The following is a 24,293-nucleotide window of genomic DNA, read 5'->3' on the forward strand; positions in this document are numbered from 1 at the left end:
CAAAGATTTAATATTGGCTTTAAAAATTGCTTTAGGAAGGAAGGTCATTAAGGGCAAATTGATTAATAAGATATTAATAGCTTTATAGGACTGAACTGAAAACTTATGCACAGCTAGAATATGGGAATTGAACCCAACGGTATTTATATATGATTGCAAAAGGTTCAACTTATACATTAATGTTGTGGTAAAGGGCAGGGGTGGGTTCTACTTATCTTTACTAGCAGTTTGCAAGGGGATCACATGTGCGTATGAGAGAAGCGAGTACTAGCGCCTTGCTTCTGTGCATGCGCAGATCACTGATGATGACATCCGAGGCAGTGGGCGGGGCCTCCCGCCGGTTTTACTACCAGTTCTTGCGAACCGGTCCGAACCGGGGGCAACCCACCACTGGTAAAGGGGCATCTTTAGATGACCGCAAAGCAACATTTAGTCTTTATTTAAAAGGCTGCATTCTTTAAGGGAAAAAAGGTGTTGTCATTTAAACCAGCCAGAATGAAAGTATGAATATCATCAAAGGGAAGGAAGTATTCAGTCTCTGCCTGATTATTTTCCTACTTCCTATATATTAAGCTGTCAAAAACAGGAGCAACATTTGAAATCCTCGTTATCGTCTCATTCAATTGTCTTGAGTAAAGCAAATCCAATTGCTTACCAACTCCGACAAGAAATGTCAATAGCTCTGAGCTGAAAAGCAAGCCCTAGAACTCTGACCTTCTACGGGGGGGGAGGTCTTTAGGTTGGGGGGTTCAAAAATCTGGACAACCAGGTTTCCTGCCATTTAATGGTCTGGATTTTGGCAGGTCAGTTGTGAGACTTCCTGCTCCTGTCTCTACCAACCCATAGCCAATGAACTGATTAGATTGGTGTCAAAGGTCTAGGTCAAGAAAATAAAAATCATATTCCATATTTTGAAAGACTTCTCCCATAGAAGTCATTCATTATGTAAGACTGTTTGTTCCTCTAAAAATTCCAGAGATAACAGTAGAGAGTCCAAGAGACACTACATAGAATCTTTGTGTTTTGACAGTTTAGTGAATCTTTGGAAAACATCTCCAGAACATCTGATTCCATTCTATGATGATGCGGTTGTTTCATTCATTAACTGGATTTTTTTTCTAATTTTGGTTAAAACATATGTTGTTTCCATTGGTTTTGTATTTGTTTAACTATATCATGGATATAGGGATGAAGTGGCTCAGTGGCCAATCAGAAGATCGGCAGTTCAGCGGTTCGAATCCCTAGCGCTGCATAACGGGGTGAGCTCCGGTTACTTGTCCCAGCTTCTGCCAACTTAGCAGTTTGAAAGCATGTAAAAAATGCAAGTAGAAAAATAGGGACCACCTTTGGTGGGAAGGTAACAGCGTTCTGTGCGCCTTTGGCGTTTAGTCATGCTGGCCACATGACCACAGAGACGTCTTCGGACAGCGCTGGCTCTTTGCTTTGAAACAGAGATGAGCACTGCCCCCTAGAGTCGGGAACGACTAGCACATATGTGCGAGGGGAACCTTTACCTTTACCTTTACCTATCATTGATATGCACCATTTCATGACTCTTACCATCCGGAAGGACATATAGAAGCATAGCCAGCACATAAACCGGCTGAAGAACAGTTTTTATCCGTGGGCTGTCATACTCCTGAATGTGAAAAGATATCATAACTACGTAGTAGGATGGACTTGCAGGGCCGGCACAACGTGTAACTTGTTCAGACTGGGGCAATAGGACTGGGTGTTTTGTTAATTTGATTTATTGGGTTACGGATTTTCTGTCTTCACTGTAAGTTGTATTGTGTTGTGGGGGGTGCACTGAGGAAGCTCAACCAATCTCATTGTACAGATGTTGTGCACTGACAATAAAGATTTGAAATTGAAGATCTCTTTCTAACTTAAAATGCGGAAATAAAGAATTCATGTTTTCCCCATATAATATTATCCCCTCCTTTTAAAATCTTTTCAAAACCCCTTGCCCATCTTCTCCACACTATAGATTAACCAACAGCACAGTTGAAGACCAGATGTTAACTATAGCCAACCTTTCACTGTAGGCTGTTCTAATAAAGCTAAGTATAGTTGGGTCTGATGAGCACTTGAGACAATGGCACCAAACAATTGCATAGCTGTAAATTAGACTAAGAAGTCAAAAACAATCCAGAAAAAAAACAAAAACAAGAGCAATTTCACTTCACTTCTATTCCAAAGAAAAGTACTGCAATATTTCCAAAGTTTGAAGGAGTCCAGTCCAGTTCAATTCAGAAGAAATGTCACCTTCGCTAACTTCTGACCAGAAACTGTGTTTCTAGCTGTTGTTTTTTTTTTTTTATGACTACTGGAAGAAAAATATGATTCCCCCACCCCACCTCACCCAAAAACATACATCTTTCTGCATCGGGCCATCAAATCTACGTTCCAAGTCAAGCAAGATTTCTGCAAGTTCAGGATAACAGTCTAAATACTTTATTCACAGTGACAGTTCCACCCAGCATTGCAAAGCAAACGGGAAGCCACAGGATTAGGAGAGGAATTCCCTAATGCTTCGCTTGTTTTACCGTGAAAGAAGGCAGCACTGTTTGAACTACAACTCATGCACCAACAAGTAGCTGATGAAAGGTTAAAATATGGGTGAGTGATAGGAAAATTTTGTCAGAAGTGGGAGAGGGATAGTCACACATAGGAAAATCAAACGGCTAATCAAGTCATTTGCAAAATGAATGTGAAGTTAGTGCAAATAGCAGGAAATCTCTTTTAATCAGTAATATTATTTCCTCAAACAATGAAGACAGATGGTAAGGCTGATAGACACAGATCTACTTAGTCTGTTGAGTAATAAGAGGAATTGCTTGGGGAAATTACAGTTTGCAGAAACCTATCCTCCTCTTCCTCCTCTCTCTCTCTCTCTCTCTCTCTCTCTCTCTCTCTCTCTCTCTCTTTCTTTTCTTTCTTTCCTTTCTCTCTCTCACTCTCCCCCCCTTTCTCTCTCACACATACACACACAACACACAAAGGTAAACAGAAAACAGTGCTCAAGAAAATTAAACTCAGCAGCAAAAGAAACCGTCAGCTAAACAGTGCCGGCTGGCAGGCCCACGGGGGAGGACCTTCTCTGTGGCTGCCCCAGTTCTCTGGGACCAGTTACCTCCTGAGGTCCGGACCATCTCCACCCTATTGGCCTTCCGAAAAGCGGTGAAGACCTGGCTTCATTCGTTGATCTCGCTCTTGCGATCTGGCAAGATCCGGCCATGAATGGTATGAATGAGTTTTAATGTTTTTAATGTTTTTAATTTTTAAATGTTTTTTATTAGGATTTTAAATGTATTGTGAGCTGCCCTGAGTCTTCGGAGAGGGGCGGCATATAAGTTGAATTAAATTGAAATTGAAATTGAAATAAACACTTCCATAAGATTATTACGCTTTCTGTTTTGCTACTAGTTCAGAGCATTCAAGGAACTGAATTTCCCACATGTGAAGAATGGTATTAGTTCTGAGAAGCTACCAAGAGACTATCAAATCAGGCACTAAGGTCTTATACAACACAGGCAGAATGACACAATTCTACCCTGTCTCAATTTTACCATAAAGAGCCATTCCTCTTCTCTTTTTCATCATGCCTTGCAAATGATGAAAATGGTGAACTCCATGGTCACCATTGTTTAATCCACCTTTGACCTCTAGCCAGATCTTCAGATCAACAGCAGCAGATCAGAAGCAAAGGGCATTGCTGTTCTGAAATCTGCTGCCCCGTGGTTTCCATAGATAGTGATCTCTGTTGTCCCTTATAACATTATAATTCCCCCAAAAGTATTTATTGCATTTTTTTAAAAAAAAATAGAGACATATATAGCATTTCTTCTTCACCTTCACCCAATTCTTTGAAAGTAAATCTATTTGGCATGTTTGTGGGAGTCAGCACAGGAAGAGATAGGAAATGTCATCCTTTACCATCAACTACCCATTTAAGAAATTCTTGGGCCCATCTGAATCCCATTCTGATATAAAGGGTGATAAAGTGTTCAATTTAATTCCTCCTTGGCTACAATTCAGGTTTTGTTAGCAGGAATACTAGACTATTCTAGACAAATAAATTTGAAAGATTATAAAGTTACTTCCTCTGACCTCATGAATTATCTCAAGTTATAAAAACAAAATGTGAGAGATTTAGGAGAAGAGGTAGGGTGGAATCAAGAGAGGACTCAGTCTAGAATCATTACTGTCCATAAATGTTCCACGTTCAGCTTCCCTTGAATTCCATTGACTCTTATTTAGCCCCAATTTTATGCTGGTCAATATAGTGCTGACCGTTAGTTGACTAGATTCTTGTGATATAGGCTTGAGCAATAAATCTTCTTAACTTGCAACTTAATGTATGGTCTTGATTCTTCATGCCTGACATAGCATTTGCAGCTCTACCACTTGCAGATGCTTTATTCTCAATTCCATATGGGGTAAAATCAGAGGTGGGCTGCTGGGGGTTCGCAAGGGTTCAGGAGAAACTCTAGCTAAGATTCTGTGCAATTCGGAGAACCCCAAATCCCACTCCTGGCTGTCCTCTCCTGCCCCGCTTCTCCCAGGAGTCCCCAAGCTGCCTGTTTTGGATGCAGGTAAGTGCAGGGTATGGGTGGAGGCTCAGGGAGGGTGAAAAACAGACCTACTGGAAGTTCAGGAAGGCTGGAAACGGGCCCGTTTCCGGCCTCCAGAGGGCCTCCAGAGCCTGAGGAGGCTATTTTCGCCCTCCCGGAGGCTCGAAAAAAGCCTCCAGAGCCCTGGGAGGGCAAAAATGCCCCCCCCCCGCCATGGTGCAAGAGGTCGACTAGGCCACACCCACCATGGCCACACCCACCCAGCAACCGGGCAGAGAACCCCTTGCTAAAATTTTTGAAGCCCACCCCTGGGTAAAATCTCCTGTGAGCACCCAGTGTTGGAGAAAATACATTTTCCATCTGTTCCTCGACATTTCTATCAGGTGCTGCTGATACATTCAAGGTGTTAGTTATCACCTTTAAAGCGCTCCATGGCTTAGGACCTGGGTACCTACGAGACCATCTTTTGCCACCAATAGCCTCCCACCGACCAGTTCGTTCTCACAGGGAGGGACTACTCAGGGTACCGTCAGTCAAATTATGTCGACTGGTGACTCCCAGGGGGAGGGCCTTCTCTGTGGGGGCTCCAACCCTTTGGAATGAACTGCCCCCTGAGATACGAAATATCCCTGATCTCCGTGCTTTCCGCCGTGCCCTCAAGACCCTGATGTTCCAACAGGCGGGGCTAAACATACGAACATGTGAATGATTTTTTAAATGTTATCTAATTCTGGGTTTTATTTAATTGACCAAACTAAGTAATAATTTTAATTAGCAATTTTATGATGTTTGTGTGTCTATATTTTTCTTGACTGTACACCGCCTTGAGTCCTACGGGAGAAAGGCGGTATAGAAATATAATAAATAAATAAATAAATGAGGTTCCTCTGAATGAGATTTTCCATCCTTAGACGTGCACCTTCTTTAAGCATCGCAGCCTTTTTTTTTTTTCAAAAGAAAAATGTTCCCTTCAGCACCGCACGTGATCTGCTTCCAATCCGAGCATCCCCTATAAAACCAGCTAACATGCTGTGACTTTTTAGACACATGCATCTGGTTGAGGAAGGCTGTCTTGCAAACTGCTCACTGTATGGAGATCATTTGTCATCTGCAAAACAGATCCAATGTTGGCTGCCTGGCAGAATCTTAAAAGACTGCAGTCATAGAGGAAATTAAAAGAATTACATGGGAACTAGGAAGTACTCCCATCTCTACCCCACACACCCCCAATACTTTTTTTTTTTCAGATGTTTATAAACAAGTCTGGGCTGGGAAGTCAAAGAAAAGGCAAAGAGAACGAAGATTGTTCACATTTTCGTGCCATATGGCAGGCATGTATTAGATTTTGCTTGTTTGGTTTCAAACTTATGAATATCATTTCTTGATGAAAACCTTCGCAGAATGGAAGATGTCCAAAGAACAGCATGTTCCCAAAAAATGGTCTCAAGGACCACCAATAAATTGGCATGTTCTTTGATTAGCCTAGAAAAGATCATGGCACCAAGAAGAGTCACTTAAGGATGATCTGAGTGTTTTTCCAATTTATCCATTTAAATTCATGGCAGATTTAAGGTATAAATTACAGCTCTAAATTGTAAGGAGTGGGACTGCCTTGGCTCCAATGGCAAACTGCTTCTTAGTTTTGGTCACTGGGGAAGCAGAATTCTGTCTTAACCATACCTTCACCTATGATGAGGATGTGCAAAGATAGCTAAGAATATGGGATGTACTCGGGGGGGTGGGGGCTGCTAGGGGTTTGCAGGGTTTCGGGAGAACCTTTAGCTAAGATTCTGCGCAGTTTGGAGAACCCACAAATCCCACTCCTGGCTGGCCCCACCCACCCCAGGCTGCCCCTCTCAGGAGTCCCCACGCAGCCTGTTTTGGATGCAGGTAAGTGCAGGGCCCAGAGGCTCAGGGAGGGTGAAAAATGGGCCTATCGGAAGTTCAGGAAACGGGACTGTTTCCGGCCTCCAGAGGGCCTCCAGAACCTGGGGAGGCTGTTTTCACCCTCCCAAAGGCTCAAAAAATGCCTCCGGAGCCTGGGGAGGGCAAAAACAACACTCCCCCCCACCATGGTGCAGGAGGCTGACTAGGCCACACCCACCAGGGCCACGCCCACCCAGCAACCAGGCAGAGAACCCCTTGCTAAAATTTTTGAAGCCCACCCCTGGATGTACTGCATGGGAATAGAATTTATATGAATAATGAAGCAGAATGTCAAAAGTTAACTTAGTCCAGTGTTCTGGGACAAAGAGAGGTCAATGAGAGGTATCTGAGACCCACACTACTGTTATTTTGTGCAATTCAGATGTACAGTGAAACACAAATACTATAAATCAGAAATAGAGACAGGGGAATCCATCCCAAATTTAGGACAGATAAATGTATGGACTTGAAGGTAATCTGGAAGAAGTATTTGTGTACCACCAATAAAGTGCACAAAAAAGAGAACACAGATCTGTATGAAATGCACATTTGCTTATTTACATGCATTAGATGCAGATTTGGGAAGAATGCACTAATTTAGAATAATTAAGCTATCTTCCTATTGAAGAAGGAATTAGATAAACTGAGCTTCTCACTTTTCATAGGAACTTCAAATGCCCTATTCTCACTCCTACAATTATTTAGTTTTAAATCAGTCTTTAAAACAAAGGAGACTGGACACTCTGAACTAAAACATTAAGTGTGTTTCTGATTGTAAAAACTAGAAATAAGAGCTTAACCTATGGTCTTCTAGATCCTATCAAGATACAACTAAGTAGCCTTCACATCTGATCAAGCTGACTATGAGTGTTGGGAGTTCAAGTTCTGCAACATCTGAAGAGCCACAGATTTTGCTCAGACCCCTGATTTGGCAGATTTGAACATGACATCTGTTTGAGCGAGCGACATCTGGTTGAGTGAGTATGTCACAACATGAAATCCTCTGCAATAAGCAACACTGTGTGTAAGTTAAACAAATGGCATTCTAGGGAAAATAAATTCTTCAGTCTGAGCCTTGTTATCAGAAAACATCCTATCTTCATACAGCAGTGGCCAAAATTGTGGAAACCTTATGGGAAAAGTGTATTTTCTAAAACTAGCTGATAACACCACTTTGTTTTGGAATAGTACCATAAAGTTATATATCAATGGAAAGATAATTTAATCAAGAATGTAATCCTTTTATGAAGGATTTTGTATTAGAATAGCAGTTACAGTATAAAGAAGAAAAGTGAAACACATAGAAAAAAATGAGAAATTACCAAAATTATCACCATGTCAGTTAATACTTAATTGGATAACCTTTAGCATGAATTATGGCCTTACAACGTCTTCCCATGGAGTGAACCAAGTCTTTTAGTTCTGCAGCTGTTCTAATGTGAAATCACGATTGATTGATTGAATGATTGCTTCTATTAACTGGGTTTTATTGCTGGGTCACTTCTGACTAACAAGTTTCTTTAGTCGGCTCCATAGATTTTCAATTGGGTTAAGGTCTGGGCTATTCCCAGGCCATTCCAGCAGTGGAATAGGATTATCTTGAAACTCCCCCCCCCAAAAAAAAGTGGTGTTATTAGCCATCAAACCTCAAAAATACACTTTTCCCAAAAGGTTTCCACAGGTTGGAAATTCTCTTCAAGTATTCAGTTGAATAAGTGTAGGGTTTCATATTGAGCAAAGCAGAGAAAATATGAGACCCAGAAGTATAAATATGCTCCCAGAATTCTCTACTGGTAAGTATCACTCTCATTGCCCTACTTGTCTAAACAGATAGACAGGACAGACACTCATGAAGTATAAGCTTCTAACAACTTGGAATCTATTTGGCCTTCTGATAAATAACTATTTAGTCTACTATGGCAATCTTTTTGGGAATGAGCCACATACTGATCCCAGGGTTGTTTATATTCTCCTGATCCAAAGAAACTGGTAATATTGTACTGCTAACTAGAGCATACAAAACCTTTGCTAGACCAATTCTCGAATGCAGCTCATCTGTCTGGAACCCGCACTGCATATCGGCCATTAATACAATTGAGAGAGTCCAGAGATATTTCACGAGAAGAGTCCTCCATCTTATGCCACCAGGCCTGAAATTTTGGGCTTAGACAACTTAAAACTACACCACCTTCAGTCCGACCTAAGCGTAGTACACAAAATTATCTGCTACAACATCCTACCTGTCAATGACTATTTCAGCTTCAACCACAACAATACACGAGCACATAACAGATACAAACTTAAGATAAACCGCTCCAAACTCGATTGCAGAAAATACGACTAAAGCAACAGAGTGGTCAGCGCCTGGGACGCACTACCTGACTCTGTGGTTACTTCCCCAAACCCCAAAACTTTAACCTTAGACTGTCTACTGTTGACTTCACCCCATTCCTAAGAGGTCTGTAAGCGGTCATGCATAAGCGGACCAACGTACCTACCGTCCTAATGTCCCCATTTATTCGTATCCATTTCATGTATTCATAATCATGCTTAGATTTATATCTGTTAACTTACATATGCTTGACAAAATAAATAAATAAAACAGTTTGCAGAAAAACATGAGGTAGCCCACTCTTTTCTCTCCCTGCTCTCCACACATTTACAGAGACATTTGGAGAACAACAGTAGTCTAGTTGACCAACTTTGCTTCTCTGTGTTGGAATTATGTCCACATAGTCAAAGGCATATTATATGGAGGGATACATTGTATTTGAAAGTCTACAAAGATTTTAAATAATAAGATGTCAAAACACCTACAGAAGGTACCAAAGAACTTCACTGCCTATTGCATCCTTTGGTCAAAGGACAGACTATTTTCTTATCTAACAATTCAGCAATAAGAGTGGCCAGAACCTTAGCTATTTCTTTTATATTATATTATAATTTTATATTATTATAAACTAGGGGACGCGGTGGCTCTGAGGATAAGACGCTGAGCTTGTCGATCAAAAGGTCGGCAGTTCAGCAGTTCAAATCCCTAGTGTTGCATAACGGGGGTGAGCTCCCATGACTTGTCCCATTTCTGCCAACCTAGCAGTTCAAAAGCACATAAAAAATGCAAGTAGAAAAATAGGGACCACCTTTGATAGAAAAGTAACAGCGTTCCATGCGCCTTTGGCATTGAGTCATGCTGGCCACATGACCATGGAGATGTCTTTGGACAGTGCTGGCTCTTCGGCTTTGAAACAGAGATGAGCACCACCCCCTAGAGTCAGGAATGACTAGCACATATGTACGAGGGGAACCTTTACCTTTATTATAAACTAGTAGCAAAACCAATCAATTCCTGCAAGAAAATAATTGACTGAAGACACCAGATGGGTGTGCCATGTGTGCAACTGATTGTTTGGGTATGTTGGCTTGACCTTCCACCTAATATTCTAAATTTGGTGAAAATGATGTGAATGCCAAATGGTCATGAAATTATTTTGTCTACTCTAGCATCTTCAAACTGCTTCCTATTTGTAATTGAATCCATGACTTAATAGAGATCTCAACTGATGCATAAAGACGCATAAAGGCGCATTAGAAATCTATGTTCAATAAGATTTGTGTTATTAATACATAAGAATGACTTCACTGGATCAAACTAGCAGCTGATATGTTCCATATGTTGTGACCAAGGCCCAAGTAGTGATTACCAAACACAATTCAATCCTTAAACAAACCCAACGCCTCGTTACTGCTCTTTTAAGCCTTATGGGACTGGCCAATCATCTCCTGGCCTTACTCCCGAGTTGTCCTCTCTGCTTTAGCTGCTCTTGCCTTCTGGCAGCTCTTCTCATGCGTGCACTAGGAACAGGCTCCTTCTGTTCCTCTGCCTCTCTGCTGTCTGCCTCTGGAGGCTCCGGAGTCTGCGCATCGTTCCCAGATGGCCCTGGTCCCATCTCTGCCTCTGATGCAGAGCCCTTGTCTGGGCCTTCCCCTGATTCCAGGACTGGCCCATTGTCCTCCCCAGCCTCCTCACTGTCTGACTCCATTGCCAGGTCCGTAGGCTGCTGGCGGACCGCACCACCAGCCTTCTGTTCCTCCACAGCAGATAATTAATTCAAGGATCAACCTGTAGTACCATTTTAATAGCCATCATGTTCTTGAGCCCACAATGTCCCATAGCAATGCTAAAAAGTAAATGGGTGAAAACAACGGTCATACTCTTATAATAAGAATTATTAAATTATTAAATAATAATTTAACAACCGGTTCTCTGCCCTAATGACTGGCTGGGTGGGCGTGGCCAGGGGGTGTGACAGGCAGCTCCTGCACCCCCCTGGGAACAAAAACGGGTCACAGCGGGGGGGCGCACCGCATCCCTATGCCCCGTTTTGGGCCTAGGAGTCCTTCCTGTACTTACCTGGGAGCCAAAATGGGGCACATGGGGACAGGGAGAGGTGGAACCAGCCAGCAATTTAACTACCGGTTGGCCCAAACCATCCCGAACCAGCTAAATTCCACCACTCCTCTTATGGAAGACCCATCATTTGACCAAGGTAATGTCCCACACCATAGCTAAGCAAGGGAATAGTCCCAGAATATTTCTTCAATAAAATCTAGTGGGAAGTTTCAAATTCATACTTCTATTTGCTTAGACCTGATGACACTTATTCTTCAGCAGTATTTACTCCACCCGAATACAAGAATTTCCTAATTCTCTTTCTAGTAGTAATGTGGACTTTTACTGTGGTACAAAGGTCATTTCATCAGGCCAGATAAAGAGTTAATGGCTACATTTGTACAGGAGGGACTCTAGTAAGGCTCCATTCGTAGGCTAAGAACCATTTTCTAAAAACCATTGGTGAAGAGTACCAGCACTTATCCCAGACATACAAGCTGCTCGGTGGTGGGATTCAAATTTTTTACTACCGGTTCTGTGGGTGTGGCTTGGTGGGCGTGGCATGGCTTGGTGGGTGTGGCTTGGTGGACATGGCAGGGGAAGGATAACTCTAACATCTCCATTCCCTCCCCATTCCAGGGGAAGGTTACTGAAAAATCCCCATTCCCTCCCAATCAGCTGGGACTTGGGAGGCAGAGAATAGATGGCCAGTCAGAGGTGGTATTTACCGGTTCTACAAACTACTCAAAATGTCCACTACAAGTTCTCCAGAACTGATCAGAACCTGCTGAAACCCACCTCTGAAGCTGCTGTAATGATATATCAAAAAGAATCATTTCAAACACAACCAAACCAGCTCCTTGACCTTCCAAGATTGCTCCCGTCAGTTGGATCTTGTGGTAGTTTAGACAGTTTTCATATTCACACTTCCTTAATTATGATTTATTTTGGCAGTATAAAATATGGCTTTTAAGGGTGTCTGAAATTACATCACTTCACCAGTTTGGAAATGAAAGACAAGAGAGAGAGATGGAGGGAGGAGGGAGAGGGAGGGAAGGAGAGAGAGAGAGAATAGTAACTTTTACTCACATTGGACATGTTGTAACAAGTAAGTAAACACATCTATATCTTGATGAACACATCAAAGCTTTGCAATATATCAGTCAAGGAAAGGCAACAAAATATAATGTAACTTTTATAAACTTCACTTAAAGTTTCCACAGTCAACACGTCGAATTGTTACACAAAGCTGGGCAGCTCGTCTGCACATGCTGTATTTCTGACCTCTGGGAAATGATAGACAAACATTTAGGCTTCAGCTGGGAGATTCACACCATAAATCGCTGGATCTGTTTTATAAGTCATAGTTCAATTTTAAATAGTTCCAACACAGCAGGATTGAAAGACAAGAAGTTAATTGTCCAACTTCCTAACAAAACAGCCCAGGAAGATATCCCCCTACATCTTCCATTCTCTGTATATATATAAAAAAATCTACTTATACTTTGCCAACTATTTTGTGTCCTGTATTGCCCTTTGTTATCTTCAACTTTCCACCAAAAGAAATGTATTCATTTAGTTATTTATTGAATGGCATAGAGTACATAGATACCATGTTTCCCTGAAAATAAGAACCTGTCTTATATTTTTTTGAATCCCGAAATATGTGCTTGGCCTTATTTTCTCGGAGGTCTTATAATTTTGGGGCGCATTGAGGAAACCAGAGGAAATGGCAGGGACTGGCTGTGCATGCTTTAAATATTTTTGGGGAGGGGTTATTTTTGGGGGGGTTATTTTAGTGCATGTGCTCAAAAGCCCGATTGGGCTTATTATCAGGGGATGTCTTATTTTCAGGGAAACAGTATATATAACTTCTTGAATCCATCATACCTTACAAAATTGACTACATATTTCCATCATCCATGTACCATTGTATTATATGCTCCTTTTAAACATTTTTACTATTACTCTGTTTCCCCAAAAATAAGACATCCCCTGATAATAAGCCCAATCAGGCTTTTGAGCGCATGCACTAAAATAAGCCCCCCTGAAAATAAGCCCTCCCTGAAAATATTTAAATACATGCGCATCTGGTCTCCGCCATTTCCTCTGGTTAGGATTAGGGAGACAAAATTGGAAATCAGGTAAGACTGGAAGAAGAGCCCCGTCTTGCTCCACGCACCCCAAAATAATAAGACCTCTCTGAAAATAAATATAAGACAGGGTCTTATTTTCAGGGAAACATGGTGTGTATATACCATGTACCATATATACATGGTATATATATACATATATATGTATGTATGTGTGTATGTATGTGTGTGTGTATATACATACATACATACATACATACATACATACATATATATATATATATATATATATATATATATATATATATATATATATATATAAAAACACACATGTGTCTGTATATAAGATAGGTTATAGGTTATATTGTGAAATATGTTGGTTCATGAGAATGGAATAAGTGTTTTATATATTAATATCAAGGTCATTTGTCCAATTAAGCGCAGTATTGGTTAGTTGGAGAAAATCTGCTTTTCTTCCTGCCCTTAAACCGAAATTCCTTGAGTGTAACAGGTGCTAAACTTCTGAACTTGCCTCCTTAATCAAGGAATCTTTCCCAGCCTTCTCATCTGTTACACTTCCCAACTACTGGCAGACTTCCCCCCTAATTGTGATATTTAAAACAAAAAAACAAAAAACCTACCTTCCAGAAACATTTTCAATTACAATATTAACTTTAAACAGTTCCTGCTATTTGGACTAGGCTAATTGAAAGCATATGCCATGGGAAATAACATTCCATGCAGCTGCCTTCTTTGAAAGTGGGGAAAAGTGCAGAAATTGCAAACATGGATGTACAAGTCCATGTGGGGGATTAAGGATGAAAGTTCCACTGTTTCAAATATGTATTCAAAGATGCACAACAAATTTGAAAATGGAATTTTCACCATTCCATACATCATTATATAATAAGCCACGCATCTTACACTATGATGTTTGTGCGGTGACTCTGAAGAAGCTACTTGGATGAGAAGCTAAATGTTTTCAAGGGGATTTTGGGGGGGGGGACCCAAGAAAATCCAGTTGCCTTTTGGAAAAGCACCTTCGGGACAATTGATACTTTAGAATGTAGGTGGATTTCAAGGAAATCATACTCAGCTCCAAGAATTCACGGCATTTTTGAGCACTCGACAAAACCCTTTTCAAGATGATGAAGTTAAGGCAGGCAAGTGCTGTCTAAGGGCACTGATTTTTAGCACTGATATCCTACTGAGCTCCAAATATTCCTGGCAGTTTTGAGCACTTGTCAAAACCCTTTGCAAGATAATAAACATAAGACAGGTTAGTGCTGTCAAACGGTAGTGATATTTAGCACTGATATCACCTAGACAAGTCACATAAGGGCAGAAAATATATCCCCACCGTGTCTAATTTGTAGTTATCAGCTGAAACCTCAAATGCAATTCCCACTTGACTAGGTTCTACATCCATATGACTTCCATCAACACATGCAGCGTATCTATGACTTAAAAGACATAAAAAGTAAAGGTTCCACTCGCACATATGTGCTAGTCGTTCCCGACTCTAGGGGGCAGTGCTCATCTCCGTTTTAAAGCCAAAGAGCCAGCACTGTCTGAAGGTATCTCTGTGGTCACATGGCCGGCATGACAAAACACCAAAGGTGCACGGAACGCTGTTCCCTTCCCACCAAAGGTGGTCCCTATTTTTCTACTTGCATTTTTTTACGTGCTTTCGAACTGCTAGGTTGGCAGAAGCTGGGACAAGTAACGGGAGCTCACCCTGTTACGTGGCACTAGGGATTCGAACCGTTGAACTGCCAACCTTTCAATCGATAAGCTCAGCATCTTAGCCACTGAGCCACCACGTCCCTTATTAACACACATATCCTACTGTTTAAAACCCAAAGCAGTCCTGAGCAGAGCTAGTCAAACCAAGGTCAGGATTATCTGCACACTTTGTCTGCTGTGCGTTTCTAACCTACAGTAGGCCTGCCAAAAAAAAAAAAAAAGAATTTGGCAAGAAAGAAGCAAGACCCCTTTTTCCACACTTGAAAGGCAATAATCAGCAAATTTCTTATCCAAGAATTCTCTAACTAGGTCATATCTATACAATTGTTACTTCATTTGCACCCACACCAGGCTGCTAGTTAACCAAGGACTTTCATTATGTTGACACAGCAAAATTGGACTAGATCTGTAGCAGGGGAGTAATGAGGCAACAAAACTCCCAAAAAAGAAGGCTAAGATATTGCTGACCAATTAGATAAATGCAGGTTTCTTGAAGTCTCCCAAAACCATATTTTCCAGTGGCTGTATTGTCATCATTATTATGAGGTCTTTCTTCATGGCAATAGGATTTTTTTTTTTTTGAAGGAATCACCAATGGCCACTCATAACATTTGCTTTTAGGTAATAACTGAAGATAACCCTATTTACCCAGGCAGCTAATAGATAATGATCTCAGGACCAGTCCAATATATTTGATTGGCAAGTAAATGTGTGTATATGGCTGTGAAAGTTGGACCATAAGAAAGGCTGAGCACCAAAGAACTGAGGCCTTTGAACTCTGATGCTGGAGAAGACTCCTGCGAGTCCCTTGGACTGCAAGGCAATCAAACCGGTCAGTCCTAGAGGAGATCAACCCTGACTGCTCTTTAGAAGGCCAGGTCCTATGATTCCAGACCACATCCCACCACAGTATTATTGTGCCGTAGTGGCGCAGTGGTTAGAGTGCAGTACTGCAGGTTACTTCTGCTGACTCCTAGCAATTTGACAGTTCAAGTCCCACTGGCTCAAGGTTGACTCAGCCTTCCATCCTTCCAAGGTGGGTAAAATGAGGACCCAGATTGTTGGGGGCAATAGGCTGACTCTGCAAACTGCTTAGAGAGGGCTGTAAAGCACTGTGAAGCTATATATAAGTCTAAGTGCTGCTGCTGTTGCTATTCCATTACTTTTTAAAAAAAAATTCCCCAATTTTCCAACTAACCTATAGTCCTAAAATTGCCTGGCCATCCCTATCTAGGAACTAATCAGTTCTAATCCTAATTTTTAGCAATCAGCTAAAATGGACTAGATTGTGGATTGGTGCATCCTATGCCAATCCAAAACTTAGAGTGCAGTTGCAGAAACTCTCCAAAAATGCCATTCAGTTGCAGGATTTAATTGTACAGAAATTAAAACAAAAACAAAAACCAAACCCTGAAATATTAAAAAAACAAACCCTGAAGTATCGGCCTTCATCCAATTGAATTATGTTTAGATTTAATTTGACAACTTTTGTTGCTTTTGGTCACTTTTTGAAACAAGCCCCTTCCAACATGTCCCACTGCTACCCTCAACTAAAAAAAAGTTGTATGATCATGTATACATACTTACATCTATGCATCCCTGCATTTCCCTTGTACACCAAGTGAAAATACATCAATGCCATTCCACCATGCCCCAATTTCAAAGAATGCATAACAAAATACACGATGGGCTTTTCTACAGAACAGAGGCCCAGCCCCCTGAATCCGAGGTTAGCCTTTGGAAGGCTCCTTTTTTTAATTACAATATTTGGAATTCACTCCATAAGTGTCCATATAGGTATAGGCAAATGAGTAGTAAAACTGAGAAGATAATATCTACAGTACATAAGCCTGAAATCTTAGTAAAGTGTTGCCCATCACTATGTCAAACATATATCATAATAATAATCATAAGTTTATTTGTCAAGCATATATAAGATAACAGGTAAAAGTATAAACGTAATTTGAATGCATGAAAAGAGTAAGCGAAAAGGAATATTAGGACAGGGATGGTAGGCATGCTGGTGAATTTATGCACGCCCCTTACAGACCTCTTAGGAATGGGGTGAGGTCAACAGTAGACAGTCTAAGGTTAAAGTTTTGGAGGTTTGGGGAAGAAACTACAGAATCAGATAGTGTATTCCAGGCATTGACCACTCTGTTGCTGAAGTCATATTTTCTGCAATCGAGTTTGGAACGGTTTACCTTGAGTTTGTATCTATTATTTGCTCATGTATTGTTGTGGTTGAAGCTGAAGTAGTCATTGACAGGAAGGACATTGTGACAGATAATTTTATATATTATGCTTAGGTCAAACTGAAGTCGGCATAGTTCTAAGTTGTCTAAACCCAACATTTAAAAATTAAGTCCAAAATTTGGAGTAAAAATTTGATATATTTGATGCAGAAAAGGAATTCCCGTCGCTGAACATCTGTCCTCCAAGTGTTCCCACTGCTCAAGAATCAATTTGGAGAAACCACTGTTTCTCATGCGGTGATATCATCGCTATCTAAAACTCTTGCTGAATGCTGAGAAATTAAGGGTGAGGTGGGGTGGAGGCGAATGTTGCGAGATTTTGATAAATGTGCCAAAAAGAAGATCTCACTGCAGTTGTTTGGAGAATTTTGACAGTGGATTGGCTTCTCACATTGCACTAAGCAATGGTTTGCTTACACATAGCCTACCAACAAATCGCAATTTGTCGAGTTTACAAAAATCCACCGAGCCATAAGAAGCATGGCTTATAAACACCACAGAAGGATTCGCCCATCTCGCTAAAGCCGAAATGGATCGATCACATGATGATGTAGCACGATGCACAATCTCAGACTGAACCTGGCCTTCATATCACAAGACAGAATTTAATTGGCTTCTGAACAAGATTATATACCATATTTTTCTGACTATAAGATACACCGGAGTATAAGACACACCAAGATTTCAAAGAGGTAAACAAGGGGGGAAAAAGTGTTTGCCCTCCCTGGCCCCTAGGAGCACTCTGCAGGCCTCCCAAACCCTCTGTGTGTCCCGTTTTTGTGAAAAATGGGCCCATTTTTCACAAAAACAGGACGCGCAGAGGGTTTGGGAGGCCTGCAGAGTGCTCCTGGGGGCTGAGGAGGGCAAACACACAATGCATGGGGGGTTTGGGAGGCCAAAAACAGGCTCGTTTTTTTGCAAAAACAGGGCCTGCAGAGGGTTTGGGAGGCCTGCAGAGTGGTCCTGGGGCCTGGAGAGGGCAAAAATGCAATGCATGGGGGGCTTGGGAGGCCAAAACCGGGCCTGTTTTTTGTGAAAACGGGCTCATTTTTCACAAAAACGGGGCCTGCAAAGGGTTTAGGAGGCCTGCAGAGTGCTCCTGGGGGCTGGGGAGGGCAAAAATGCCCCTGTTTTTGCAAAAACTGGGCCTAGTTTTGGCCTCCCCAGCCCCCCATGCACCACATTTTTGCCCTCCCCAGCCCCCAGGAGCACTCTGCAGGCCTCCTAAACCCTTTGCAGGCCCCGTTTTTGTGAAAAATGAGCCCGTTTTCACAAAAAACAGGCCCGGTTTTGGCCTCCCAAGCCCCCCATGCATTGCATTTTTGCCCTCTCCAGGCCCCAGGACCACTCTGCAGGCCTCCCAAACCCTCTGCAGGCCTGTTTTTCGCAAAAATGGGACGCGCGAGGTGAGGTTTCAGGAGGCCAAAAATGGCTGAATTCGGTCTATAAGACGCATCATTTCCACCCTCTTTTAGGGGGGAAAAAGTGTGTCTTATACTCCGAAAAGTACGGTAGATATCCCCAGGAAAAACTCATCCCAGAGACCTGAAGGAAGGTCCCTGTTAAAGGGTCAAGCAGACTTCTCCGGCCCTGTGCGTGAGGGAACATACGCATCTGTCATTCATGGACAGTTACACAGAATTCCTTTTCTGCATCCATATGTCTGCAAATTTTAACGTTCTGACACTTGAAACAGCAAAGCAAAGAAGTCAGATCAACCAATCATCATACAGGATGCGCCTTCCACACAATGTACAGATGGGATCATCTAGGAGGTGTTTGTGTCAGTCCATCTTCTGCACTTACCCATCCACCTCTCTCTCTATGGAAATGGTCAATTATCCAGGTCATGGTTGTCCTTTCAAAGGTGCTTTTCCGAAGTCCTTGGACTTTCTCGTTTTGTTTTGTTTTTCTTTTGAGTTAGAACTGAAGAAGCTTCTTGGATGAGTAGCGAAATCGTTTTCAAAGGAAAAACAAAAATCAAGAAAGTCTAGTTGCCTTTTGGAAAAGCAGCTTGGGGATTTAGCAGCATAAGGAGCCTGAGTGGCGTAGGAGGCTAATGCCTCCTAAGGCAGCATTTAACATCCAGCTGCCTGCAATTACTGCGAGTTCAATTCTCACCAGGCTCAAGGTCGACTCAGCCTTCCATCCTTTCTAAGATGGGTAAAATGTGGGGACAATAAGCTGACTTTGTATAAAATATACAAAAGGATGAAGGCTATTGCTTAACGCATTTTAAACCGCCCTGAGTCTCCGGAGAAGGGCGGCATATAAATCAATTTAAAAAAAAAAAAGTACAAAGCAACAGCTGTGGGCAGAGGCAGGCAACTTTAAATCAGCCTTAAGCAAACAGGAGAGAACAAGCATAGCAGAAGGGGAAGAGTTCTGAAAACCGAGCGACGACACGTAACACTTACCAAACCTGTGCACGTGGATATGGCAACGGAAGAAGAACTGTAGTTCCTTATAAATCCCTGATAGAAACACTGTTCAATATCACGAACCTGAGAATCTTCAATGCCATTTTTCCCAACCACCTGGACAGTCACATTATGGCTCAGAAAGTCTGAGGGCTTCAGCTCGAGATGCAGTTCCTGTCCAAAGGCTGAAAACCTGTAGTGCAAGGAAGCTTTCGAGCTCACAGTAGATCTCTTCCTCCTGGCGCTGTGCAAAATGTCATGCGAGAGATAGGATCCGCTGGAGTCCACCTCGACAGGAACAACAAAGGTGTAATCTGGAAGAAGGTTGAGAACGGGGTTAGCCACCAAGATACATCGATTCAGAGGTGGGTTTCAGCAGGTTTTGATCAGTTCTGGAGAACTGGTAGCGGAAATTTTGAGTAGTTCGGAGAACCGGTAGTAAAAATTCTGACTGGTCCCACCCCCATCTTTCTCTGCCTCCCAATTCCCAGCTGATTGGGAGGAAATGGGGATTTTGCAGTAACCTTCCCCTGGAGTGGGGTGGGAATGGAGATTTTACAGTATCCTTCCTTTGCCACGCCCACTAAGCCATGCCACACCCACCAAGCCACACCCACAGAACCGGTAGTAAAAAAATTTGAAACCCACAACTGCATTGGTTGTGTGTCATCAACAACGATCGCATTTGAGAAGCAGTGTCCGAAGCAAAAAAAGATAACGGAATAACAGAGTTGGAAGGGATCTTGGAGGTCTTCTAGTCCAACCCCGCTGCTCACAAAGGAGATAGGCATGGTGTCAGAATCTTTTCTAGAATCTAGAAAATCTAGAATCTAGAATCTTTTAAATTCTAGATTCCAGCTTCAAAGTACAGTACCTCTAACTGAAGCACTCAGCTGAACTCCTACAGTTTTCTGATCTCTGATAGCAGCTTGTATTTTAAGTTTGTAAGCTTCTTAGGGGTTTAAGTCAGCTATTTTTAGAGGGCCATTATCAAATTCTTTGGGGATTACATTTTTTTTAAAAAAAATTCATTTGATATGGTCATAAGGCTAATAAACTATCCATCTATCCTTCATTTGCATTTATTAATAATGGATTTCAAATTCCTCCTCGCGTGGAACTTTTTTTTTTTTTGGTTAATCCTGGAAAAGAAATTGAAGAAACTAATGCAAGCAAGAAAGCTATACTGCTTTTCTCCGTTTCGTAAAGTTGGGAAGGAACGCTACTCTTTCCTTCCACCCCACCCCTTGCGTGGAGAAGCAAAGATATTTTTGAATGGAGTTTTTATTATCTCCTCATCTTCACAAACTTGCAAATGGAGTCATCCTTGCTTGCTTTCCCCCCCTCCCTCCCCTCCCCATAGAGAGAGGGGAAATGTTCTGTTGAGAGCATCTCACTTTTCACCAGCAGCGCTAAATCAGAATTTCAGGATGCTAAGCAAGGCCGGTAGCCAAAAATACAAGCAGCTGCATGAGAAGGGAATTCCCCCCGGTGAGCAAAGGCTCCAACACTCCAGAGCAAACGCTCCGCACACCAGCATGCTTTTTTTTTTTTTTTTTTTGCCACGAAACGGGGATCATTAGCATGCCTAGTGAAGATATCCTTACTTCTTCCTGAGCTTGACTGGGATATCCGCAACCCTGTAAGGATCTCTTCAAGCAGCATAGAATGCTACCGGTTTAAAACTCTTCCTTGCAGCCTGTACTGGAATTCTCTTTCTTTCTTTCTTTCTCTTTCTTTCTTTTTCTTTCTTTCTTTTTCTTTCTTTCTTTTTCTTTCTTTCTTTCTTTTTCTTTCTTTCCTTTCTTTCTCTCTTTCCTTTCTTTCCTTCCTTCCTTCCTTTCTTTCTTTCCCTTCCTTCCTTCCTTCCTTTTCTTCTTTCTTTCTTTCTTTCTTCTTTCTTTCCTTTCTCTCTTCCTTTCTTTCCTTTCCTTTCCTTCCTTCCTTTCTCTTTCTTTCTTTTCCTTCCTTCCTTCCTTTTCTTTCTCTTTCTTTCCTTTCTTTCTTTCCTTTCTTTCTTTCCTTTCTTTCCTTCCTTCCTTCTTTCCTTCTTTTTCTTTCTTTCTTTCCTTCCTTCCTTTCTTTCCCTTCCTTCCTTCTTTTTCTTTCTTTTTCTTTCTTTCTTTCTTTTTCTTTCTTTCTTTCCTTTCTCTTTCTTTCCTTTCTTTCCTTCCTTCCTTCTTTCCTTCTTTCTTTCTTCCCTTCCTTCTTTCTTTCTTTTTCTTTTCTTCCTTCCTTCTTTCCTTCCTTTCCCTCCCTCCCTCCTTCCTTCCTTCCTTCCTTCCTTCCTTTTTCTTTCTTTCTTTCTTTCTTTCTTTCTTTCTTTCTTTCTTTCTTTCTTTCTTTCTTTCTTTCTTTCTTTCTTTCTTTCTTTCTTTCTTTCTGTGAGATGAACTTTCGATCAATGATGCCTCTCCGTCTCCAGCTCTCTTTGAAATCTAGGAATCCTGTTTTGCCTGTTCACACATGTTTTCCTAGAGTGAGACTTCTCACTAGCTTCCCATCCCCCCCCCCATCCCCATTCTCATTCTCGCCCTACGCAAAAGGTTTTAGAAATGCTGGATTTTCAAGTAATTCTTTCTGGTGGCTATGCTTTAACATATTTTTTTTAAAGTGAGATTAACCTTTTGCTTTCTCCCTCTTTTTTTGAAGGTATTCCTCTGTAATTTCTTTCTTCGCGTTCGTAGTTATGAGGGTGGATTGAGAAAGAATTGACCCTAGTTATTGATCTATAATTATTTCCCCCTGCCTCTTGTTCCTATGGAAGTGCATTTCTTTTCCCTGAATAACTCCTGTAATAAGAGCAGTTGCAATCTTGGATTATGACTCGGGAAGCCTGGGTTCAAATCTACTCTTAAGAGAAATAGCTCGGCATCTTCTCTTAGCCCAATCTACCTTGCAGGCTTGTTGTTGAAGATACACCAGAAAAGTGAGCATTACATCCATCCCCTTAAGCTCCAGGAATAATGTTTAATCAAGAATTTAGTAAGCTTGTTTCAAACAGATCTTTGAAACTCACGGAAACAAATGGACCTGTTCAAGGTAGTCCAGACCAGGAAGCGCAGCTATGAGGAGTGCTAACTCTATGTTTATTGTAAGATTCATTAACACAATCTTGCAAGCCTGAAAGTATTTCTCCCTTCTTCTCCTTTTACCCTCTGGAAAACTATCTGCTTCCCAGTCTCCTCTCCTCTGTGGGCTCAGCTATATTTTACCTGATGGTTGTCCGATCTGAGGCTCTCCTCACTTATCCTTCCACCTAACTTTTGTTCACAGCTACATAAAGTTAACTCTGCGGTGTGAGTGCAGGTTTGTAGTTCCCGTAGCTATTTCCCCCTTTAGGTTTAAGAGTATAGCAGTCACATTTCTAAAACATCTTGAGTCCAACTAGAGAGCCAGACCAAGGACTTCGGCTTCTAAGCAGCTCTCTGTCAAAAGTTCCCAGGAAGCACACAAGTAGAATAATGCTCATTACTCAAAGCATCTATAGAGATTCTCAATCATCCCAGGTCATTGTTGTCCCAAATGTGCTTTCTTTTTTTCTTTTCCCAAAAGGCAACTGGACTTTCCAAGACAAAAAAAGCACCTTTGGGGCATTGCTCAAAGTGTATCCTCAATGCTCTTCCAATTGACAGAATAAAGAGAAGAGTTTACACCGCAGGGAGCTTGCAACAGAGGAAGGAAACACACAAGCAGGGGTAAAGACTTGAGTACATTGTCCTTTCATTTACATGTCTTTAGATTTTGTTTCAGGAAGGGATTAAGGGATTGTGCCAGCAGACCAGACCAGCCTCCCAACCCTGGCTAAATCTCAGCATCTGATATAACCTGAGGTAGGAACACTCCATAATCCAATAATACACCAAAAGATTTACCCAGTACTGCAACATTTTAACACACCTGGGCTGCAAAAATTTAGCCTTTAGAAGTGGGTCCATTTCAGCACTTCAAGGCGAAGCTTCACTGGAAAAACCCCAATTTTTTTTAATTTTTTATTTCAGATGAACTATACCAAGCTCTCCTCTGTCCAGGACCCACTTGGCTCAATCACGCCAGGTTGAAATGGGAAACTTAGCCAGGACACCCACGTGGGAGGAGAAGATCTCCAAGCTCCCTTTCCAACTCATTCTGCATCCTGTCGGTTTCCAACAAAACAACCTTGCAATGTTGTCCTCACAGTAAAAAAAAAAAAAAAAAAAAAGGCTTCCAAAGCCAAATCGCGGCTCTCCTGCCAGGAAACTCTCTGGCCTCCCTCAGCAAGACCAGGAGGAGGAGGATTCCTTTGGATGCCCCGTCGGAAATGTGGGAGCTCAAGGAAAAGAGCCTTGGTAGTACAGTGGTCTAAAGTACCCTGTTATTAAGACCAGCTGCCTGCCATTACTGCAGGTTCAAATCTCGCCAGGCTCAAGGTTGACTCAGCCTTCCATCCTTTCTAAGGTAGGTAAAATGAGGACCCAGATTATGGGGGCAATAAGCTGACTTTGTATAAATATACAAAAAGAATGAAGGCTATTGCTTAGCACATTGTAAGCCGCCCTGAGTCTCCGGAGAAGGGCGGCATATAAATCAAATTTAAAAAAAAAATAAAAATACCAACCCTGGTTGAAGGCGCCGAGGCCACCGCTGTCACCGGGTAACGCTGCCGCCAGGACGCCACAACAGAGGCAGCACAACTGGAGAATCTGCAGAAAGAAAGAGAGAGACAGACAGAGAGAGAGAGAAAGGGTGGGGGGGGAAGAAAGAAAGAAAGAAAGAAAGAAAGAAAGAAAGAAAGAGAGAGACAGACAGAGAGAGAGAGAAAGGGTGGGGGGAAGAAAGAAAGAAAGAAAGAAAGAAAGAAAGAAAGAAAGAAAGACAGAAAGAAAGAAAGAAAGAAAGAAAGAAAG

The 24,293-nt window shown here is 41.8% G+C and overlaps 1 protein-coding gene across 3 annotated transcripts in view; it reads right to left on the reverse strand.

Annotated features, from left to right (window-relative positions):
* Positions 1-24,293, reverse strand: part of ADAMTS18 (ADAM metallopeptidase with thrombospondin type 1 motif 18) — a 106,486-nt gene that overhangs the window by 81,411 nt on the left and 782 nt on the right. For all 3 annotated transcript variants that reach the window (XM_087877067.1, XM_087877069.1, XM_087877068.1), the window contains exons 2-3: positions 24,005-24,089; positions 19,405-19,721 (exon numbers count right to left, since the gene is read on the reverse strand). In XM_087877067.1, the coding sequence (XP_087733193.1) occupies positions 19,405-19,721; positions 24,005-24,089 (402 nt within the window). The remainder of the gene's footprint in view (positions 1-19,404; positions 19,722-24,004; positions 24,090-24,293) is intronic.

Source organism: Pantherophis guttatus, chromosome 11 (genome assembly GCF_059756535.1).
Source record: "Pantherophis guttatus breed Tessera chromosome 11, ASM5975653v1, whole genome shotgun sequence".
NCBI classification, from domain to species: domain Eukaryota; kingdom Metazoa; phylum Chordata; class Lepidosauria; order Squamata; family Colubridae; genus Pantherophis; species Pantherophis guttatus.